This window comes from Diorhabda carinulata, chromosome 8, assembly GCF_026250575.1.
Source record: "Diorhabda carinulata isolate Delta chromosome 8, icDioCari1.1, whole genome shotgun sequence".
Classification (NCBI taxonomy): Eukaryota; Metazoa; Arthropoda; class Insecta; order Coleoptera; family Chrysomelidae; genus Diorhabda; species Diorhabda carinulata.
This window is the reverse complement of record NC_079467.1, coordinates 5517458-5538641: the sequence shown is the minus strand read 5'-3', so window position 1 is coordinate 5538641 and position 21184 is coordinate 5517458. Positions and strand designations below refer to the sequence as shown.

Here is a 21184-nt window from a genome sequence, read left to right as displayed (position 1 = left end):
TGCAAATTTGAATCCAGAAGGTACGAAAACTCTATAATCGATGTGCAATATGTTCATATTTTTTGAAACTATTATTTTTGTATTTTTTTGCTAACTTTTTCATCGCCATCTTGAATCTCTCAAAATGCTCAAGGGTGTAAAGGTGGCATCAAACTGATTCTCAAAGTAGATATCCTTACGAACTAAAAAAAGTCAAAAAACTTTCGCTGTACTTCACTTCCAGGTTAAGCCAAAAATCCCAATTTGGCATCCAGACTAATATTACTGATTTAGTTTTGGTGCCCGGTCTCGTAAATAACGATTGCTGTAGATGTAAATTCGACTTCAATTCATGCATTTTAACCTCATCGAAGTTCACTGCCGATTGGAATACTGTAGCGTATCATAAGTGCATGGTTTTAAAATGTCTTGTTTGCTTTTTTGATAGTGCCACCGTTCCTATCCTAATGTCTTCCACGGCCGACTAACATCAACATCGTACCTTACACAGTGTTACGTTTTCATCAAATTGTTAATATCCGAGGTCATTATCAGGATGGTCACGCGGTTCACCTAAAGATGGATGTCTTCGCGGTCGACGTCTTTTGTTTATTTGTTTATATGTTTATTTTCATTTGTATTGAAATATTTACCTTCTATACTTAATTTTCAAATACCAAATAAGTTTTTTGAAAGTTGATAGATCCCGATATTTCCCAGTTTTTCCTACGGTCTTGTAAAATGAAGTTTCCGTTTTCCTACAACTGTAAGAGTTACATAAAATGATAATTAACAACTATTAAATTTGATAAAACTTTACATCAATACACATGAGAATAAAGTCAAACTTTGGAAGCGGTACCAAATATTATTATTTAAAAAATTTTATTGGTGAGTTTAGATGTGTCTTCCTTTATAAGACATAAAATCGAAATTAAAAATACCCGTTCCCTACAACAATTGAAAATAATTTCATTAAAAATCTGAGTCAATCCATTTCCATTATATTTGTCTGGAATAGAATCTTCCAAATTGAATGCTCCTTCTGTATTTTCCATTCCAGGTTATTATGGAAAAAGTATAGGAGAAGTAAACAAAACTTGAAGTATGACGGGATATTACACAGAGAAGGAACATCCGAATCAATATCAAGGCCATTACATTCCCATCTTCTGGAAGATAAGGTGAGTGAAAAATTTTCAATTTCCACGAAATCTGTGCTAAAATACTAATCAATAAGCTTGTACCTTACAGATATTTTATCTATAAGCAGCCAGTGAATATTATTGAGAAAATGTAGTTTAGGGAGCATATGAGGCACTGAAAAATTTTTTTTCGTTGTGTGTATCATTATCTTTATTCACAATTCTTATGTTTACATGAAATAATCCTTCGATTATCCACATAAAGTGAGGAAAATCCACTATTTATGTTTTTCTATAAACAGAGTGAGTTCTATGTATGGAACGCCTCAATTATTTCAGAAACGGCTTGTACGATTTTTATAAATTTTTGTGTAGAAGGGTCTTGTAATGCGGCCGGTGTTATGTTGGTATTAACATTGTTGTCAGATCTTTCATTTTTCCAGAAAAATAATGAATTTTGTTTTTTCAAATAGATCATCCTATATATTTTTCGCTTTTCGCAATCCGTGAGAAATACATATTATTTTTTATCCAATATTTCCTACATCTTTTTGCCATAATAATACAATTGGGTGACTATGACTGCTACGGACGTTTCAATTAAGTAAGTTTATCGGAAGTCACAATGGATCGTTTATCTGAAAACGAATTGATATTTCATGGTGTTAGGCATAGAAGTCAACAAGGAATGTGTAATATCTTTAATAATTTATATCCTAACCGAAATCCCATAACAAGATCTACTATCAGTAAATTAGAAAAAAGTGTAACGAAACTGGTAACTGACAGTAAGAGATTTATCCAAATCAGGGTGCAGAAAAAGTGAAAACAAATATTTAAATGTTTATGTCCTGTTCAAAGACGATCCACATTTGAGTACTAGACAAATATCCAGGGAACTGGATATTTCGCAAACATCCGTAATGAAAATTTTACGTGATAATAAATTCCATCCATACAAAATAACGTTGGTTCAAGAGTTGTCAGATGACAATTTTGATAGACATGAAGAGTTTGCTGCTCTAATGATAGATATATGTTACAATCAAAACGATCCAAATTTTTTAAGTAATGTTATGTTCTACGACGAGGCCACTTTTTGTATTAGTGGAAACGTAAATCGGCAAAATTGTAGATCCTGGTCACGTAACAATCCTCGTTGGATGCGTCAATCCCACACCCAATATCCCAAAAAACTGAATATATTGGCTGGAATAATACGCGACAAAATAATTGGTTCTTTTTTCATTGAGGGTAACTTAAATAGTCCGGCGTACTTAGATTTATTAGAAAATAGTATTATAACTGACTTGGCTGGGATATTTCCAAATCCCAGTAAGTATTTTCAATTACATTTGAAAAAAACTTCATTATTAAAAATTTTCGGGCATGGTGCCCCACCTCTCTATGCATGTGTGGTGGGGCAATATCTAAGTAATGTGTTTCCCAGAAGATGGATTGGAAGGCGTGGTTTTATTGAATGGCCCCCGCGATGTCCCGACTTGATTCCTTTAAACTATTTTCTGTGGAGTCACTTGAAAAACATCGTTTATAAAACAAAACCTGTCAATATTCAGGAATTAAAAGATAGGATTACTACAGAGATAAGAAGAATTCAGCAGTCAGGATTGCTGTATAATATATTGCAAAGTTTTAAAAATCACATGGCTTTTAGTATTGAAGTAAACGGACAACAGTTTGAGCATCTTCTGTAATCGCCTTTATTATACGTTTTCTAAAATTCGTTTTTTTCTGATTCACAAATGTGGATCCACTTCTAACATGACACAAACAATTTTACTGCACCACTTTCGTTAAATTTACTGTAACTTTGGTGGAGGTACTGTAATGTAGCTATAACTCCAAAATTGTGGCATTTAGGTACAGAAAATATCACATAAACAATAAACAGGATTTCTAAAAACACAAAATATATAGGGTGATCCATTTTAAAAAACAAAGTTTATTATTTTTTCGGAAAAAGGAAAGATCTGACAACAATGTAGATATCACCATAATTTATAAAAATCGTTTAAGCCGTTTCTGAGATAATTGAGGCGTTTCATACATAAAACTCACTCTGTATTTATAATAAAACGTTGATATAAGTAACATTCAATTTATTGTTTGATTTTCATCAACGTAAATATTCAAAGTAAAAAGAAAATAATTCTTGGCTTAGGAATAAAATTCGTGGGACATTTTCAAACTAACTTTGAGTTTTGTAATCTGAGCCTGGAGTCTTTTCCGATTACCGAAAACTATTTACCGAGTTGGACTTCCCTTTCCGTTATTTCTTTCCATTCTCATTTTATTAATAAGCTCTAAATGAGTCTCTACGGCCAGATTAGTGTTTCTCGGTGGGTCTCTTATGTAGGTAATTGGAATATAAATGCGGTACGTGCCTCTACTCGCTTTACTGGTGAGGCTTGTGAGGTGTAACCAGTAGATTTGGGTTCCATTCCTATTTCTTGGTCGTCCGAATTATTTTTCCGTTACTAATAATTACTTATTGAGGAAGTCTTTCTTTTCCTTCATTCTGCATGTTCCCCAATTACTTAACTCGCTCAAAATGGCGATTTTTTATTAGTTTCATTCCGAAACAAATAGTTTGAAAATGTCATAGAAAGCTCTCCTCGCTATTATAATAGTGACAATAATTCCCTCATCTCAAGCTAATTTTCAATTCAATTATTGCTGAGAGCGTTCATTTTTTTCACTTGTTAGTATTAATAACTTTAAAAGCGCTTCATAGTGTTCTTTATTTTCTGTTCAAATTGCTAGGTTAAACCCGTCTTCATTATGAGCAGATGATAGTTGCACTTCGGTTTTGTATGTCTAGTACTGCACCCTTACGTATTTCGCCCAACGGCTCTATCTTTCTTACTCTTATACAAAGGATACATAAAGAGATTTATAAATCCTTGCATACCTAACCAGGATAATAAGATAATTTGATCATACTGTTACATTATACAGGGTGAGTCATGAGGAACTCACATAAATTTACCATAAGTAGAGCGCCTCAGGGAGGATATCATGGGACTACTAAAAAGTGTCAACTCTTCTGCTTTATTTATTTATTGGGTGATTTGTGAAATTGACCAAAAATTTCAATTGGCTGTAGTGCTAACACAGCACATCTTATTTTCATGACGCCCTGCACTAGAGCTTAATTTGGAAATTGCAGGACCGGCTTTGGAAGAATAAATGTTTGGATTCGTAATGAATCTGTATAATACTTTTCTCGAATGCAAAAAGTGATTTAAAAACTAGATAAATATATATGCAACAATGTTGTCGCACTTTTATTCAATTTTTAGTGAACGATCGAAACTCATCAAATATATAACAACTATAATGACGTATCACATAATAAAGTATTAATTTAAACAAATTTTATGAATTGCTAGTATTTTAACTGAAGTGAGTATCTACACTATAACAAAATATGTATGTATGAATTCAATAATTGCTTTACTGTCATTTTGTATTATCTCTTAACAATTATTTTTCAATTTCGAAATTTTAGAACAAAAATCGCATTGGGTCATTATACATATAATACAATAAATGATTTATTTTGATATGGGAATACGAGCCCTTACGGGGCCTAGTTGCTGAGCTATAGGGTGCTCAAAATTTCAAATCAATATCAAAAATTTGCCATAAATCAAGAACGCCTTCAATTAATTCTCAAATTTGGTGATCAATATGCTCCTTGATGAAGTTCTATTTTGACATAAACAAACTTTGGAAAAATTTAACCAGTGGCGCGTTGTCAGGGTTAGTTGTCACTTTTATCTCCCTATTTTTTACGCTACTGAAGCCAATTTTTTATTTAATTTTGTTTTAAATCGCCTGATTATTTTTACTTGAAAAACTAATAAACTTTTATGGACGGTGTTGTAGAAATTTGTCTGTAAACAAAAGTATGCAAGCACGTAAGTAATTTACCAATTAATTAATTATTATTCATTTAATTTCAAATAATTATTAAGCGTAAATAGTTCGAAACAAATGAAAATTATTAATAATCGCAATTTTAAGCAAAAATATTTAACAATTCTAACAAAATTGTGAATGAAAATGAAAATAATAATAGCTTCTTCTTCTTCTACTTTTTGGAGATCTGTCGATCTATTAATTCTGAAGCTGCCTCTGCATCTTTTCCCGAGAGGTGGATTGCCAACTATCTTTCCACCTTTTAGGTGGTCTCCCGAGTGGCCTTGAGCCGGGCAAGTTGTTTTCTAGGACTATTCTATCCGTCTTACATGGTTGTACCACTGCCTCTTACGTTGTCTTCCCCATCCTACAATGTCTTGTATCCCGCACTGCTCTTTGATATCTGTGTTTCTTACTCTGTCTCTTCTTATTTTCCTCACTATTGTTCTCAGTGTTTTCATCTCGGCAACCCTCAGCATTTGTTTCGTCTTGTTAGTGTCCTCGCGGATTTCCGTGCTGTACGTCATGATGAGTCTGATACAAGACTTGTAGATTCTAATTTTGCTATCTTCACGCATGTACGGGTTGGACCAGACTATATCTCGTAGACATCCCGGTAGTGCGGATGCTTTGTTAATCTGGCTTCTTAGATCTTTAACTGGGTCGTGGGTATTTGATATGTCTATGCCCAGATATCTGAATTGCATAACTTGTTCTATGGGATTGTCCTCCACTATCAGCTTACATCTGAGCGGATCCTTCGCGATTGTCATACATTTAGCTTTGCTGATAGAAATGTTCATATTGCCATTTGCACCATAAGCACCATATAAAAAAACGATAGGATTCAAGTCATATGATCCTGGAGGCCAACAATTGGGTCCACCCCGACCATTTCATTTTCCTGTAAAACCGCTGTTTAAGTAATTTCTTGCCCCTCCATCAAAATGAATAGATGACCCATCATGTTGAAACCACATGTGTTGTCTAATATTTAACGGTACATTCTCCAACAATTCAGCCAACATTCCTTCAAAATAGCGCGTTTAAATTGCTCCATTTAATTTATTTGGTAAAATTTAAGGCTCGATTAAGCAATCTCCAGTCATACCCACCCACACATGAACCGAATATTTATGCTGAATGCTGAAATCCCCTTTCACAAACAAAGTGCGGATTTTCTTCATCACAAACGTGACTATTTCAAGAGTTGAAAATTCCTTTCCTAGTAAATTTAGCTTCGTCGGTATACAACACATATTTTGGAAAATCGTCTCAAATACATAAAGTGTCACGAACTATCAAAAATATGACGCGTGGATACTAGATTATAATTTGAAAATTTCGAGTAGTATTTAATTAACTGTCGACTTTTGTTTCGAGGCAAATTTCTACAACACCGTTCATTTTAGCTCCATTAAAGGTTATTAGTTTCTTAACTAAAATAATCAGGCAATTAAAAACAAAATTAAAAAAATAAGTACGCTCCAGTAGCGTGAAAAATAGGGGGATAAAAGTGACAACTAACTTTGAAAGCGCGCCACTAGTTGAATTTTTCCCAAGTTTGTTTATGTCAAAATATTACTTTATTAAAGAGCATATTGATCATCAAATTTGAAATAAAAATTTATTGCAATTTTTTTATTTTGATTTAAAATTCTGAACACCCTATATCTCAGCAACTAGGCCCCGTAAGGGTTCGTATTCCCATATCAAAATGAATAATTCATTGAGATATCTCTGTCGTAGAGCGTTGTCGGTCGAATATAGAAACACCCTGTGGATATTTACGCAACAAGTGCAAAAAATAATTGTTTATTGCAAGCGACAACACGTCGAGTGAAATAAACACTTTTTGCATATTTTTTCTACGTTTATGAAAAAAAAAATGTTTAATTTAGAAGTAAAAGAATAAAAAGCGTAATTTAAGATCCAAATATTTAATAATTAATTAACACTATCGGTTAACATTTAGAAACTTAGGAACTAGTAATTAGGAATAATTCAACTTTATTTGTACCCTTAATATTGAAAGTAAATGAACAATTGTTGCAATTTTCAATATTAATATTTCTTAGTGAATTATTGGGAAGTAAATCCTTCTTCAACCTCACCTCTACTGACAAAATTTCGTTCCTTGTTAGTTTTTGAACGTGGCAGTTTTACAATTAATAGTCAACCTACTTCTTCTACGTCTTCAATACTAAATTTTTAGAGCTCATCTCCACGACATGCCCCTGCGATGCCAAATATTGCAGCGACCTACAACAAGTAATTTTAAAATGTGTTTATAAATTGTAATCATATGGCATTTTAGGAATTGAATATCAATGGAAATAAAATAAAATCCGCAATTCTTTGAAACGCATTACAATCTCCCAGAAAAAAGACTAAATATTTCGCTCATTTGAAAGTTTATGTTTGTCTTGATCACAAACCTCTGTACTGCACTATTGGCAGATGAGTGCAATTAAGATTTACTTTGCCTATGGTGCACTGCATGAACGTAGAAAAATAAATTAAATTGGGTGAATAGACAAACTTCATGTATGTGTTTGTACTATCTCAACCGAGGCTGCACGAATAATACCTATAGATCTTCTAGTTGAAGAGAGATCGAGAGCGATAGGAATGACAGCAGGTGAGAAAAAGGCTCTTCGAAAAGAAACGGTACAGAAATGGCAAAATAGATGGAACGCCAGCGACAAGGACGTGTGGCTTCACAAACTGCTACCAGATATTACGCCGTCGTATGAGAGATCCTGTGGTGAAATTGGATACTATTTGACCCAAACAATGACAGCCCATGGCTACTTCCAAAGTTATGTTAGGAGAATAGGTAAAGCTGAAAATGACCTCTGCCTATACTGTAGCTCGGAGATAGATAATGCAGAGCACACAATTTTCAGATGTCCTGCGTGGGCGGATATTAGAAACTTGTCTGAAATAACAGTAAGAGCTGAGTTGCGACCAGAAAATATAGTGCAGATCATGATGGAAGCAGATTTTAAATGGAAAGCTGTTGAGAGTATGGTGGAAAAAATTCTAAAAAGAAAGGAACAGGACAGTAGACAAAGAGGTCCAAACACACAGCAACATTAGAAGATAATAGATAGACCCGAACTCCTCATCCCTGCATGCAGCAGGGGAAGGGAGACGTAGGGAGCAAAACAGAAAAGAAGGAATCACAAGAAAGGCAGCTCATCACTATGAAGAAATATTTGTTAATGGTGCCATAATGATTAATGAGTGGAGTTTAGATAAAAGCGACAACAGAGGACATACAATCCGTCCGAGCCCCACCGCGACGCAGAAACCCGCAGTGGAGGTGAAAGTTCCCAGCAAAACGATTTGCTGTGGAAGTGCGATAAGTCGTTTTAAAAAAAAATGTATGTGTTTATGTGTCGATTGTAAATTATCAAAATTTTAGGTCAAATAATGATACATTGTATCAACTGCACCAAATAAAGCAAACGTAATAATGTAATAATGTGTGTTATTTATGTGTACAAAAATACATATTTCTTCTACGCATATCTACGTTTCGTGTTATTGTATTAACTTTAGTAGAGTTTTTGTTATCACAGAATATGCCGACATAATTTTTGTTCATTAGTTTTGTAATGGTAGTGGTTGAGCTGCTGCTAGAGACTTCTTGATCGTCGAACTCCCTGTCATTCAACACTTGGATCAGATTTCAATTATTTGCTAGAGGATGCCACTTTTCCTAGTGGAAGAATAGAACGACATCTAGATGGTGCGCAGGAACATGACATTATCGACGCTGTTACTATGAACACAAATAAATCGAGAAGTTAATGTTATTCAATCAAAACTAAGTAGAGACTGACAAAAAAATCCTCTGTACTCATATCATAATCAAATATTTCAGCGACTACATCCTGAAGTTGAAATCTATGGGTTGGAATTTTGTTGATGGATTAGCAATCATTGAACAACGCTGTATATGACACTATTCACAAATGAAGCTCAATTTACAAGAGACGGGATAAATAATTCCCGAAATTCACATGTGTGGGCAGGAGAAAATCCCCATGATATTCGAGATTGTCGAGAGTTAAGATTTTCGGTTAAAGTGTGGATTGGTATTATAAATGACCAATTAGTAGGTCTTCACTTTTGTATGGTCCTCCCAAACGACAGGTCTATTTGGAATTTCTACAAAATATTTTGCCGAATTTGCCTGCTAGCGTGAACGTTGTTATCCGAGGGTTGTATTTTCAGCATGATGTCTCATCCCTCCACTTTTTACTGGTATTGAGATCACATCTGAATAATGTTTATAGGCACAAATGGATAGAACGTTGCTTACCATATTTGAGGCAACTAGTGTACACAGATAATATTTATAACCGTCAACAATTAATTGAGAGGATTATACTTTTCTGTAATACTTTTGTAATATCTTATCAAATTATTTCTATTTTTATGTTTATAAATCTTCTTGATTTTAGGTGTCTTCTGTTTCAAAATTAGTTTTTTAATAATTTTTGAAAATTATTAATTATTATTTTCAAAAATTATTAACAATTAATAAAAAGAGACCTAAAATTAAGAAAATTTAGAAACAAACATATTAAAAGGTCTAAGAAATGAGAAATTAAAGGAAATTATTTTTATTGTGTAAAATTATTGATCGTTAATGTTACGTTTTTGTTGTTTAATGTATATCGTTATTACATTTCTATACAGTTTGTAATTTTAATTGAATTACTCAAAATTATGACGTGAGAATTTAATCGTTATGCAACAACTTTGTAACATATGTCGCATTCAATGGTTATTCATGCTATCAAAAAATCACTTATTGCAATTCAATAACAATCCCTATCAATTCATATTTCCAAATCCAGTCCTGGAATTTTTAAGTTTAACCCATACTAGTGCTTTATAGTAGTGTAATGCATCATGAAATACTTTCAAAAATAAAATGAGCCGTGTTAGCACTATAGCTAATTGAAATTAATGGCCAATTTCACAAATTACCCTGTAAATTAATAAAGAAAGGAGTTGACACTTTTTAGTACCCCCATGATATCCTCCCTCAGGGACTCTGCATATGGTAAAAGTATGTAAAGCTCCTCATGACTTATCCTGTACTAGTAAAACATAATTTAAAAATGCGGAACATTTGAAAATTTTGAAAATTCCATTTATTCTAAAATTCTAAGCTTTCTCTCCAGAAATCATGTGGCGCTTTAGTGATTTTTCATAACTAAATGTCTATATCATTATACGTAATCTAATCAAGACAATCATCTTAGTTTTTAATAAAAGTCAACTGATGTGCGGATCATATTTCCACGTTTAACTATGTCATTTTGACGTATTTAGTGACTTGTTTATAAATAAGCCCCAATAATGAATTAATTTTTCACACTGTGTGTGTAAATATTTCACTTTCACATTGCTTATCTGTATAGTTAAATGTTGATATCTTCTGATATCTGAATTACAAATCTCCCAAAAGTTATTAGCGTCAATTATACGGGGTGTCCCATTACGAGCTAAAACTTTCTGCATTTGGCAAAATACTAATAGTAATATCATGAAAATTTCTACGTTCAGGTTTTCGGATACGATCTTTTTAACTTTTTTCCGGTTCTAGCGGAAATCGACTGTAACTTTGTTATTTTAAATGGAGCACCCTGTTATTAATACATTTTTGAAATCTATATGAATTTCAAGTATACTTTTGTCGAAAAATGCATACTTTTTGAGTTATTAATTTTTTTGTAAAAAATTTGACCGTTGTAGACCCTTATAAACAAACTATTTTTTTACAAGGATACTCTTAAAGATATGAAAATGGTTACTGTTCGGTTGCTTTGAATAAGATCAGACGTATTTGAATCTATGTTAAAAAGTGTTTCATTTTATACAGGGTGGGTATAAAAAGTGTGCAAAGTTTAATTTAACATAAATATCAAATTTCTTTATTTTTTAAAATAGAACCACTCGTTTTTTTCTAATTAAAGACATTCAAGGGTAAAAAATAAGGCAGGTGTGGTCTAAATTTTATTTTTACCTGTTGATACAAGCGCTAAGAAATGAAAAAGTATTTTTCTTTATCTTGTCAAGGTTTGTAGAAAAAATTGAATCAAATTGTATTTACTAATCCTATTCCAACTTTTATTCGTGTCCGAGATATTTGAGGCATGTACTTTATTTGCTTCAAGATATCCAGATAGACCACGATATCCAAACTCGTATACTGTTGAAAAAATCCTCAAGAATTTGAAGCTATACGGTTCATTTGAAGTAAGTAAGTAATTAAGTATTTTTTTAACAATGTGCGATTTCGATCGTGGTCTATCTGGATATCTTACTGTAAAGAAAGCACATGTTCTTGAAAAAACTTTGCTTTTTGTTTCTTATTGCTTGTATTAAAGGGTCAAAATAAAATAAAAAAATAATTTATAAGGGTCTGCAACGGTAAAATGTTTTACAAAAAAATTAATAACTAAAAAAGTATGCATTTTTCGAAAAAATTTTCAGACAAAAGTATACTAAAATTTTACGTAGATTTCAAAAATGTATTGATATATAGGGTGCTCTATTCAAAGTAATAAAGTTACAGTCGACTTGGGCATATTTGGAAATATTTTAGTTAAAAAGATCGTATCCGAGAACCCAAACGTAGAAATTTTCATGATTTTACCATAAGTATTTCGCCATATACAGATAGTTTTGACTCGTCGTGGGACACCCTGTACAATTACAACTGTTCTGGTTCGTAATACTTATAAAAATGAAGATCCGTTTCTTCTAATTCTAAGCACCATTATCTAGAATTACATTTACTGGTGTTTACAATGATGATTTCTTCCACCGCTTTCGCCATAAAACAAACTACAAGAATGGTTTGTATTATTGGTTGCCTATGACTCAATGTTAAAAATCTCCGTTTATTTTATGTACATCCACAACTTATCGTTTATTTCAATTCCACATTTGTTTTCTGATACAAATTTGGAATGTTTATTGTCTATTATCTAACGCATTGTTGTTTTGGAGAATTCTGCGATTGGTTTTCCCAATTTTTTCGAATACTTCTGGCAATCGAATGTTGGTGTACCATCAAAATTGAACGTTTTACTTTGCTCTAACGGAACGGTCGAACATTTTCCTCGGACTGTCTCGTACGCGAATTTTTTTCGATTTGACTCGTCACCTGTCACGATCTCATAGACGTCTTTTGAAGAACTGCCATTGAATTTTCTCAGCATTTCTTTGACACGAGCTTTTCTTGAACGATTGATCAAATTATGCGGTATTCAACGCGAACAAATCTTTTTGACATCCCAAAGTTCATGCAATATTGAATGGATGCAAGTGGAACCAATGCTCAAGTATGTCTCAATCGCACGGTATGTTACATTGCAAAATCAGTTAACGCACAACATCGATGTTTTCTGACACAACAGTTTATTTTGGATAACCTTCACGAAACTCATCCTGTATTTAATTGCGACCACAATTGAATTAAAAAAAAACAGCGAAAAACGATGGCTTCATCACCAAAAGTCGATGTGAGTTGTTCGGCACACTACTATTGATTTGATCCATGTCGAAAGTCATAGAAAATCATCGATCGAAAATGTTCGTGACTCAATTCCTTTTTTCACCAAGATTGGTTCAAATATCTGCAATAGTATGAAAATATGTCCAAGATTTCAAATGTCAAATTCATGATGGCAATATCAGATTTAATATATTCACATCAGTGTTGCCATATCTCAAAACTTAAGTAGATTTGATGAAACTAGATGATGATTTAAAAATGTAGAGATCACTTCAACTCTCGTTAAACTTTTTCGAACAAGTTATTTTTCATACCTGTAGGAAATAATATATAATTTAACGAGAAAGGAGTTTTATTCATTTTCTACGAGTGTGAAGTTCAATACGATTCGAACACTATACTTTTTCTACGACTTAAGTAGATAATAGAGAAATAATGTCACAAAAAAACATAAACTTAAATTTAATGTCATTAAAAATTTTGATTTAGGTACAATAAAATTATCAATTATACATTCAATGAAAAATAAACGGTATTTTTGTATCCTTGAAGGTTTGAAAGAAATATCTAATCAATAATTGATATTTAATTATTTGTTTCACAACTAATTGTAAGTAAATAGATCTGTCATTGTTTGAAAATTGATATTTCATAGGAAACCTGATTTATTGTGTAATAATAACTACAACTGTGACATAATAAAGTTATTGTTGAATTAAGTAGGGAAATGATATTGAAGACATACAATGTAGCTCATTGATCTATCAAGAACCGTTTAGACACAGCAGTTATGTGTAATTTCCGTAGAAAAAGTAGTTTTAGCTCATTTCATGTAAAATTTATGAAAAAATTAAAATCATCAGTTTTCGTAGCGCATTCAAATAGATAGAAAATGACTTGTTATTTCAACACATCCACAGCAACTATCCAAATATTAACACTATTTCTATTGGTTTTCTTTATTTCAAAATCTCCTATTGAATTAATCAGGATAGCAGGTTTTCCAGAAGTGATCAATCAGTCTCAATAAGCAATTCCTTCATCAATCATTTATTTATCAATAACTGAAATATCAATAATCTAAACGTTAAATCGAACTGATTCTTCAACTTTATCACAATTTTATGTTTCGAGCAACAACCTTTAACGTCTCTTTTGGAATCAGCTATTAACTACTTTGTGTAATAACACCAATTTATTCAGAAATAACTACTTGTTTTAATTTGAAACGATCCCGTGATTACTTTCACAACTTTTGCTTCAATTCAAAGTAAATAGCGTAATTTAGAAAGCAGAAAATTGAAAAAAAGCTCACCTAAAAAAACTCCGTTACTATTTAACAATTTACTCGTTTCTCTTTCTCCCTCTTTCACATTCAAGCAAAAACCATTTTCGTCCGGTCAATTGTGTCGAACGTTGTTCTGCCCAACGGAGTATATTAAAAAGAAATTCTCTGACGTGGAAAGTTCTAGTTAAAAAGGGGCTACGACCAAATTCGTGCATTCGTAATTCCACTCTCAGAAGTGCATTTGATATAGCCAAAACGAAATTACTGGTCCGTAAAATCAGGGGCGTCTCTGTGGGGATTAAATGGATATTCATTTACATAATATTACAATCTAGAATAATTTGGTAGTAAAACTTATCAAATGATAAAAAAGTGTTTTGGATATTCACAAGAATTGCTGCAAAAATATGGAAATGGAAAAGATTTTAAAAATATCTCTATGGAAAAATATACAAGATTCGAAAGTTGATCATCCAAGTATTCTAGAAATGATTTATTTCCAGAAAATAAAAAAATCATTATCAAGAATGGATCCCGCTAGATAACCGGAGTATTTGAGTACGTTAATTACTTTATTCCATTCTTCAACTCTTCCAGCTCCTTCCTAATTTTTAGATTTCTGAAGGAAAAAGATAAACTTTAATTAATGAAGACTGTGTATTGGAAAGTCCAACAGAATATTTGCCATAATCAAGAATTATTCAGGAAGTCAGTATTCCCTTTCAAAATAATTAATTCATTATCATGATGACATTTTTACATTGATGTGATGATTAATGTGATAGTACATGATCCCATTAAAGCAGAACCATCGTTATTTTCTAGAAGCCGAAAATTCCGCAGCATATGCTCCTAAAAATAGCTAGCAACTGGTCCTAGGTTTTGATTTTATCTAAATACTAATAGGAAAACCAATATACCTAATAGCATGTTCTATAAGAGTGAACCTCTTGATCAAACGGATGATACTGAATGTACTTTTGCTAATTATTTTGATTCAAAATAAATTCCCTCATCTATTTCCAATTATGATTATATTGATTCAATATATACATTCTTCCTCATTTTACTGAGTTTGAAGTTTCAAGTAGGGATGTGGGGAAAAAAAATTCTAGAAAGCGTAGCTAGTAAATTAGGCGAATGTTATCAATTGCTGCTCGTAATTTGGCAGTTGTCGAATGCCCCAAGTATAAACATTATGTCTCTGTTTAGTTCATATTTACTAATACAGGTATTTCGATTGAAAGGAAGTCATAATCAGGCAGAAAAGCGAAAAAAACTGGGAGTCAGTTTGCGAAAACTAGGCAGAAAATTCAAAATCTATAAGAAATTTGTGAGTAACAATCTATAGAAACAGAATGTAGTTCAAACATCAAGAAAATCGGTACCTAAATATTCTGAACAGCAACAAATAGAACAAATTCAAAATTCTCATCGACAACGAGTTTTCGCCTGCTGAAGGTTTGAAAATCTGACTGATATTTTACTTTTGACGGCAGTAGAACGGTGAATAGAAAGACTTATTATTGTGAGAAGGGAAGGAAGTACATTTTTAAGTGTATTTCAATAGACACAAAAAATTCAATCCAAAATGTTGGTATTATAGGCAATACCTTCTTGTGGTCGTTCTTCAGCATAGATTTGTTTCTCTGGAAATTTTGTAACCGCCAAAATATATTAAAAAGAGGGATCTAGATCTAGATTATTGTTCATGAAGAGAAAGCATCCTGAAGGAAATCTTTTATTTTGGCCAGATAGTGCAATTGTTCATTATGCAAAAAACGTTGTGGGAGCTTTTGCAAAGTTAAATATACTGTGTATTGTTTGGGAATGATCTTAATGTGTCTAAAACTGAGCCCAATTGAACGTTCTTGACGAAATTTGATACGACACGTTTATTTTAAAAATTGGGAAGCAACTATACATGAAGAATTGAAAAACACCAGATTTAGTATTTCATAAGTCTAATTAGAAAGCAAGCATATCAGGTGCTAATTTAGTTATATAAATTGTGTATAATCATAGTTATTTAGTAACCATTGTCATATAAAAGGCATAGTCCTTAGTCTCAAAGAATTAAAGCTGGTCCTGATGGTTCACCTGCATTTAACCACAAGATTAGGCAGCAGTTCTTGTATTTTTCAATTTAATTTGATAAGGAAAACTGAATGAGTTTGTCTCATTTGTAAAAAACATGATAAGGTTGTTATCGAGAGCAATCGTGCCTACAAAATTTTATCAGTCATCCAAAATATTTAAAACTCTTTCTAAAACGTTGTTTTCCACCATATGAAACCATCCATACGACAGTATAGTTTTCAGTTTTTTAGATCTACACTCTGAAATAAGCACCCTCAAATAAAGGTAGATTTATTTATGTCATCTGTACTGACTTTTTCATGGTTTTTCATCGCTTAGATCTCGTGTTTATTCCATGAAGCTATTAAGCAATACCTGAACTGATTTTTTTATGCCACAACTTATGTATAAAATTTTAGTTACTTACCAGGGATCTAGCTACTTAGAAAATTACGCAACAAAATTAGGGATTGCTATGATGCAATAGATGATATGGATTCTAGTATCATGAAAATATGAAAAAATGATTCATGTGTTCAATAATTGAGTTCAATGCTAATATTATTTTATTCCAATACATCAATTAGAAAGATTAATAGAATGAGTCTGATCATATTCAAACAAATCAACTGTTCAATGAATGAATCTCCTATCCTAACTAAAATATCAGGTAATAAGTATGCAATTACATACATTTTTATTCGCTTTCCATATTACAATGCTTCGTTCAGTTTTCGTAGCTAGAAAAGAATTAAATTTATTTTTATCCAAGTGATACTTCTACCTTATGTATAGTTCTTTAGGAAAGATACATAGGTGATCTGTGAAATTGATCATAAATTTTAATTAGCTTCAGAACTTTTTTGATTTTTTGAATTTTTTGATGATGTACAGTGCATTACTATCAAGCATTCGAGTGGTATAGATAAATTTAGAAACTCCAGGATAAGCTTTGGAAAAATCAATTTAGGGATTCGTATTGAATATGATAAGAGATTTTTAAACTATCATCATCTGAACTTAAGGTGTCAATTTTAATTGAGTTTCCACTTAATTTGATTAACTGCTATATCTAAAATTTTTTGTAGGTTTTGATTTGGCGCTGACTCGTGAGCTATGACTCGTTTGTGTAATGGTTCATTTATCAACTTTGTTCAACCTTCCATCGGTATTCCATTTTCCTGATTGTTAAATTAGATTTACGTTAATAAACTTTACTCGCATTTTATGAATAGAGAATTTCTTAATAAGTTGAATAAGACTGTTCGTGTTCAGTTCACTCCAACTATTTAGAAAATATGCTTCCCCAAATAGTTTTGTCATTCACTTCTAGTTTCCGAGTTTTCTACTTCTTGTTTAAAATGGTTTTGAAGTACATTGAGCTGTTTCTTGACTTTAGCACAGCTATTAGGATATAACACAAATATCTTTTTTTCCTTGACGTAAGCGTCTGCTATATTGACGGATTCGTCTGTAAGGAAACAGAGCTTTGTTTTTTTGTCCCGCTTCTGCTATAATTGTTTCCGCTTATTATTTTTGTATCACTCAATTGATTGACAATATTATTCTAATCTATATGGTAGTTATTCATCAAAAATTCAGCAGTAACATTCAATAAGTTTTTAGCTGTCAACAAGAGGACACAATAGATCCTTTAGGTCGCAGTGTATACGAGACCCCAAATCCATACATACATACATATATACAACATAGTTTTAAAAGTGTAGTCTTTATATTTCCGAACATTTTGTTTTCTCGTTTTGAACAACAAGTCTTTCAAGATATCTGCCAGATTTGGAATAACAGTGTTTTTACAAGGTGTCTTAAAAGAAAGGTCACATTGAAAAAAATGTTTGTTACATATCGAAATACATTACTTGGAAATTTAGTAAGTGAAGTAACATCATCCAAATAGAAGCCGTTGCGCATCCCGGCATTCATTTAATCGAGCACTAAAGCTGCCTATGACGGCTCGGCAAGTCGATTTGTTTGCGTGAAATATAGATTTGACATAACCTAACAGTAAAAAATCTATTTGTGTTAAATCGGGTCTGCGTTGAGGCCAACGTATGCCATCTCTCCTGGAGATTAGTTTGCCAGCCAAAATTCGTGGCAGTGATCTTTTGAACATGCGTGAAGTTGCTCCGTTCTACCGTCACCATTTTTTTTGTTATAACCCCTGAAAGTTTTACAGTTCAGGTACGAAGAAGTCGTCTAAAATCTGCACACAACGCTCTGAATTCACTGTATCTGTGAGTCACCTTTAATCTTAAAAAAAGTGAGGACCTTTAATTCCTCGCGCTGATATCGCAGCCCTTACGGTCATTTTAGGCAAATATACAGTCCCTTGCCAAATTATTGGACGCACTGTATTTTTTGAATCACTTGAATCCGCAGCTCAGAGAATGGTTTCCAAATGGAGAACCATTCACTTTCATGCAATATGGAGCTCCCACACTCGATCTGTCTGAGCTTTTTTGGCAGAAAAAAATATGCCTCTGTTAGATTGGCCGGGTAATAGTCCCGATATGACTCCGATTGAAAATGTGTGGGAGCTAATGAAAAGAGATGTGATTACCAACAAAACCCAGCTTTTAGAAAAGATTATTCATGTGTGGAATCATCATCCTCAAGTACAGGAGACAGTACAGTCTTGCATTGATAGCATGCCGCGCAGAATTTAAGCTTTCATAGCGGCTAAAGGTAACTCAACTAAATATTGATTTTTATTCACATTATTCTCACTTTTCTGTAAAATTTAATAAACATCTAATTTTCTAAATTAATGTTGTTCTATTTCTATCTAAAAAACAAAAAAAGGTTGAAATTTAAAACAATAAAACGGTACAATATCACTCGGTAATTAATATAAAAATATTAAACTTGCAGTGCTTCTAATAATTTGGCCAGGGACTGTAGGAGTTTATAATATGTGTGTTTTGGATTGGTTGTACTCCAATAGCGACAATTTTGCTTGTTGACGTGTCCATTAAAAAATATGAGCTTCATCCGAGAACAAGATGTTGGTTAGCCTTGGAAAGAGCTCTGCCATCTGGGTTCCAAATTCCAGCCTCTGGCCACCAGCATCCAGACACTTCAGTTCTTGCACCAACTAAATTTTATAAATGTACAGCTCTAAATATTTGTTCAAAATGCGAAATAATGATGATTTATGTAAATTTCAAGAACCAACAAAAAGTCACGAACAGACCGAGTATCACTGTGTATATTTTCGACCAGTCTAGAAGATCTTGGATGCCCGAATTTTGGTTCATACAGTGTTGATCTGGTCTCTTCAAACTTTTCGACCCAATTTCCAATCAGTCGAGTGACTGGCTCATCATTTAAGTGACGATCATTGTAAATATAGCAGAATTTTCTATTCGCTACAGTCGCCGAATTACCGTTTATTTAATAGATTCCCAAGTGTCAAGCTAGTGGTTCACGCAATATGCAATACAACGATGAACTTTCTTTTAAGGCACCTTTTATATAGAGCGTACCCCCACAACCCTCAAAATAAATGCTGCCAAATATACTAGTTACTTGATTGTTGTATTCTTCTTCTTCTTTCATTTTCCGCTTTATTCTAATGATACATGCAATGCTAAATCGAGATATTTTTATAATAAAATTGCGTTTACGGAAAAGTTGAACAGGTTTATTTACAAGAAAAATATGAAACAGAAGAATCCATGGATAATCTCAATATAGCTATTGATACACAATTCTTGACAGTTATTGGCACTGGAGTAAGAAGAAATTGTCTACTGCTACTCAATCATATGACGTTAATAGTGACAATGTGACATTTTTTGACGTGCATAGCTGGGTTAGTGTGCAGTCAAGTTCAGCACACGCATTTTGATAGGCCTCTCTTGCCTACTTTTTGACTATAAAACCTTGCGATGCAATTTCCAATTTCTACAGTGGAATGAATGCTGTATGCACTTCTTTTATGGAAAAATTAATATTTCAGGACAATATTAGTTATAATATGAGTAATCTATGGTTTGTGTATGGTCGTATTAGATGAATATTTTGATTTATATTCAATACATTTATGGAGTAAAGCGTATCTCATAAATAATGTTGGTTTCCAAAGTTCACTTTGTTTATTAGATAATCATACAAAAAGAAAGCCTGCCTATTCGAAGTATTCTCGTAGCCCATAGTATTCTGTGATTTCAAACCAACGCTCTTTGAAACCTTGGTAAAACCATTATTTGGACTTATATGCAACAAACTGACACACTGCATTTTCAACATTTCCTTTGGATTCAAATTTTTCCACGCCATGAATCTAAAATATCTAAAATACTGCCAAGTTCTTCGATCTTAACATTTTCTTGTCTAAAAGAACCCGCTTTCGATTAACTAACTGATACATCCACAAAATCTGTCCACTATATACCTTGACATTGATAGCTCGACCATTTGGAATGATTTCGAAATACACCGAAATTTCATAAATCTACTATATGTATGCATGTATGTATATGGGGTTTCGTATACACTGCGACCTAAAGAATATTTGTGCACCCCTTTCTTGCTGGAGAACCTCCAATCCCACTCCTTTTAAAAAGTATGTGGATAGAGGTTTCATCCTCTGTTCAACAAAACCTGCACACTAGATCTAGCTTCCTCAGGTGTTTCTTGAGGCGACAGTGCCCGGTAGAGGCCTGTAAGTATTCGTAGATTGTCCTTACTTAGGTTGATACATTCTGCAGATCTATTATGGTTAAAGTTTTCCAGATGAGTCCTTACCTATCTCAGCCCTTGTAGGTTGTCCTAATAATTGGTTTTGGTCCTATCTACCTTCTTTTCTAGTGATTTTCTTATTGTTGTGTAGCTGATAGCACAGAATGGTTCAGGTCCTACGAAGGGCTTGTCTGCCCCCACTTTAGCAAGCTCATCAGCTATTTCATTTTCCTTCGCTCTGGTGTGTCCCGAAATCCATTGTGGGGTAATGTCTAGCTCGTGTAATTTTTCTAGGCAATCCCAAACGAGTTCGGATTTTATGATATTGGAAATTATAGCTCAAATTGCTGCTTGACTATTACAAAAATTTCTGCGTGGAAAATGCTTTGTGCACTGCCTAGACTTTCAGAGTGTTTGTTTCTGGGCCCGTACACCATTCCAGTTTCGTCTGCTGTTCATTCCTTATATGGTGTTTTGATCCCACTCACTTTTACAGTTTAT

The 21184-nt window shown here is 32.9% G+C and overlaps 1 protein-coding gene across 1 annotated transcript in view; it reads left to right on the top strand.

Moving 5' to 3' along the window:
* LOC130897133 (uncharacterized) overlaps positions 1–21184 on the top strand; it is a 131296-nt gene that overhangs the window by 41911 nt on the left and 68201 nt on the right. The window contains exon 5 of the mRNA XM_057805761.1: positions 1043–1163. Within this exon, the coding sequence (XP_057661744.1) occupies positions 1043–1163 (121 nt within the window). The remainder of the gene's footprint in view (positions 1–1042; positions 1164–21184) is intronic.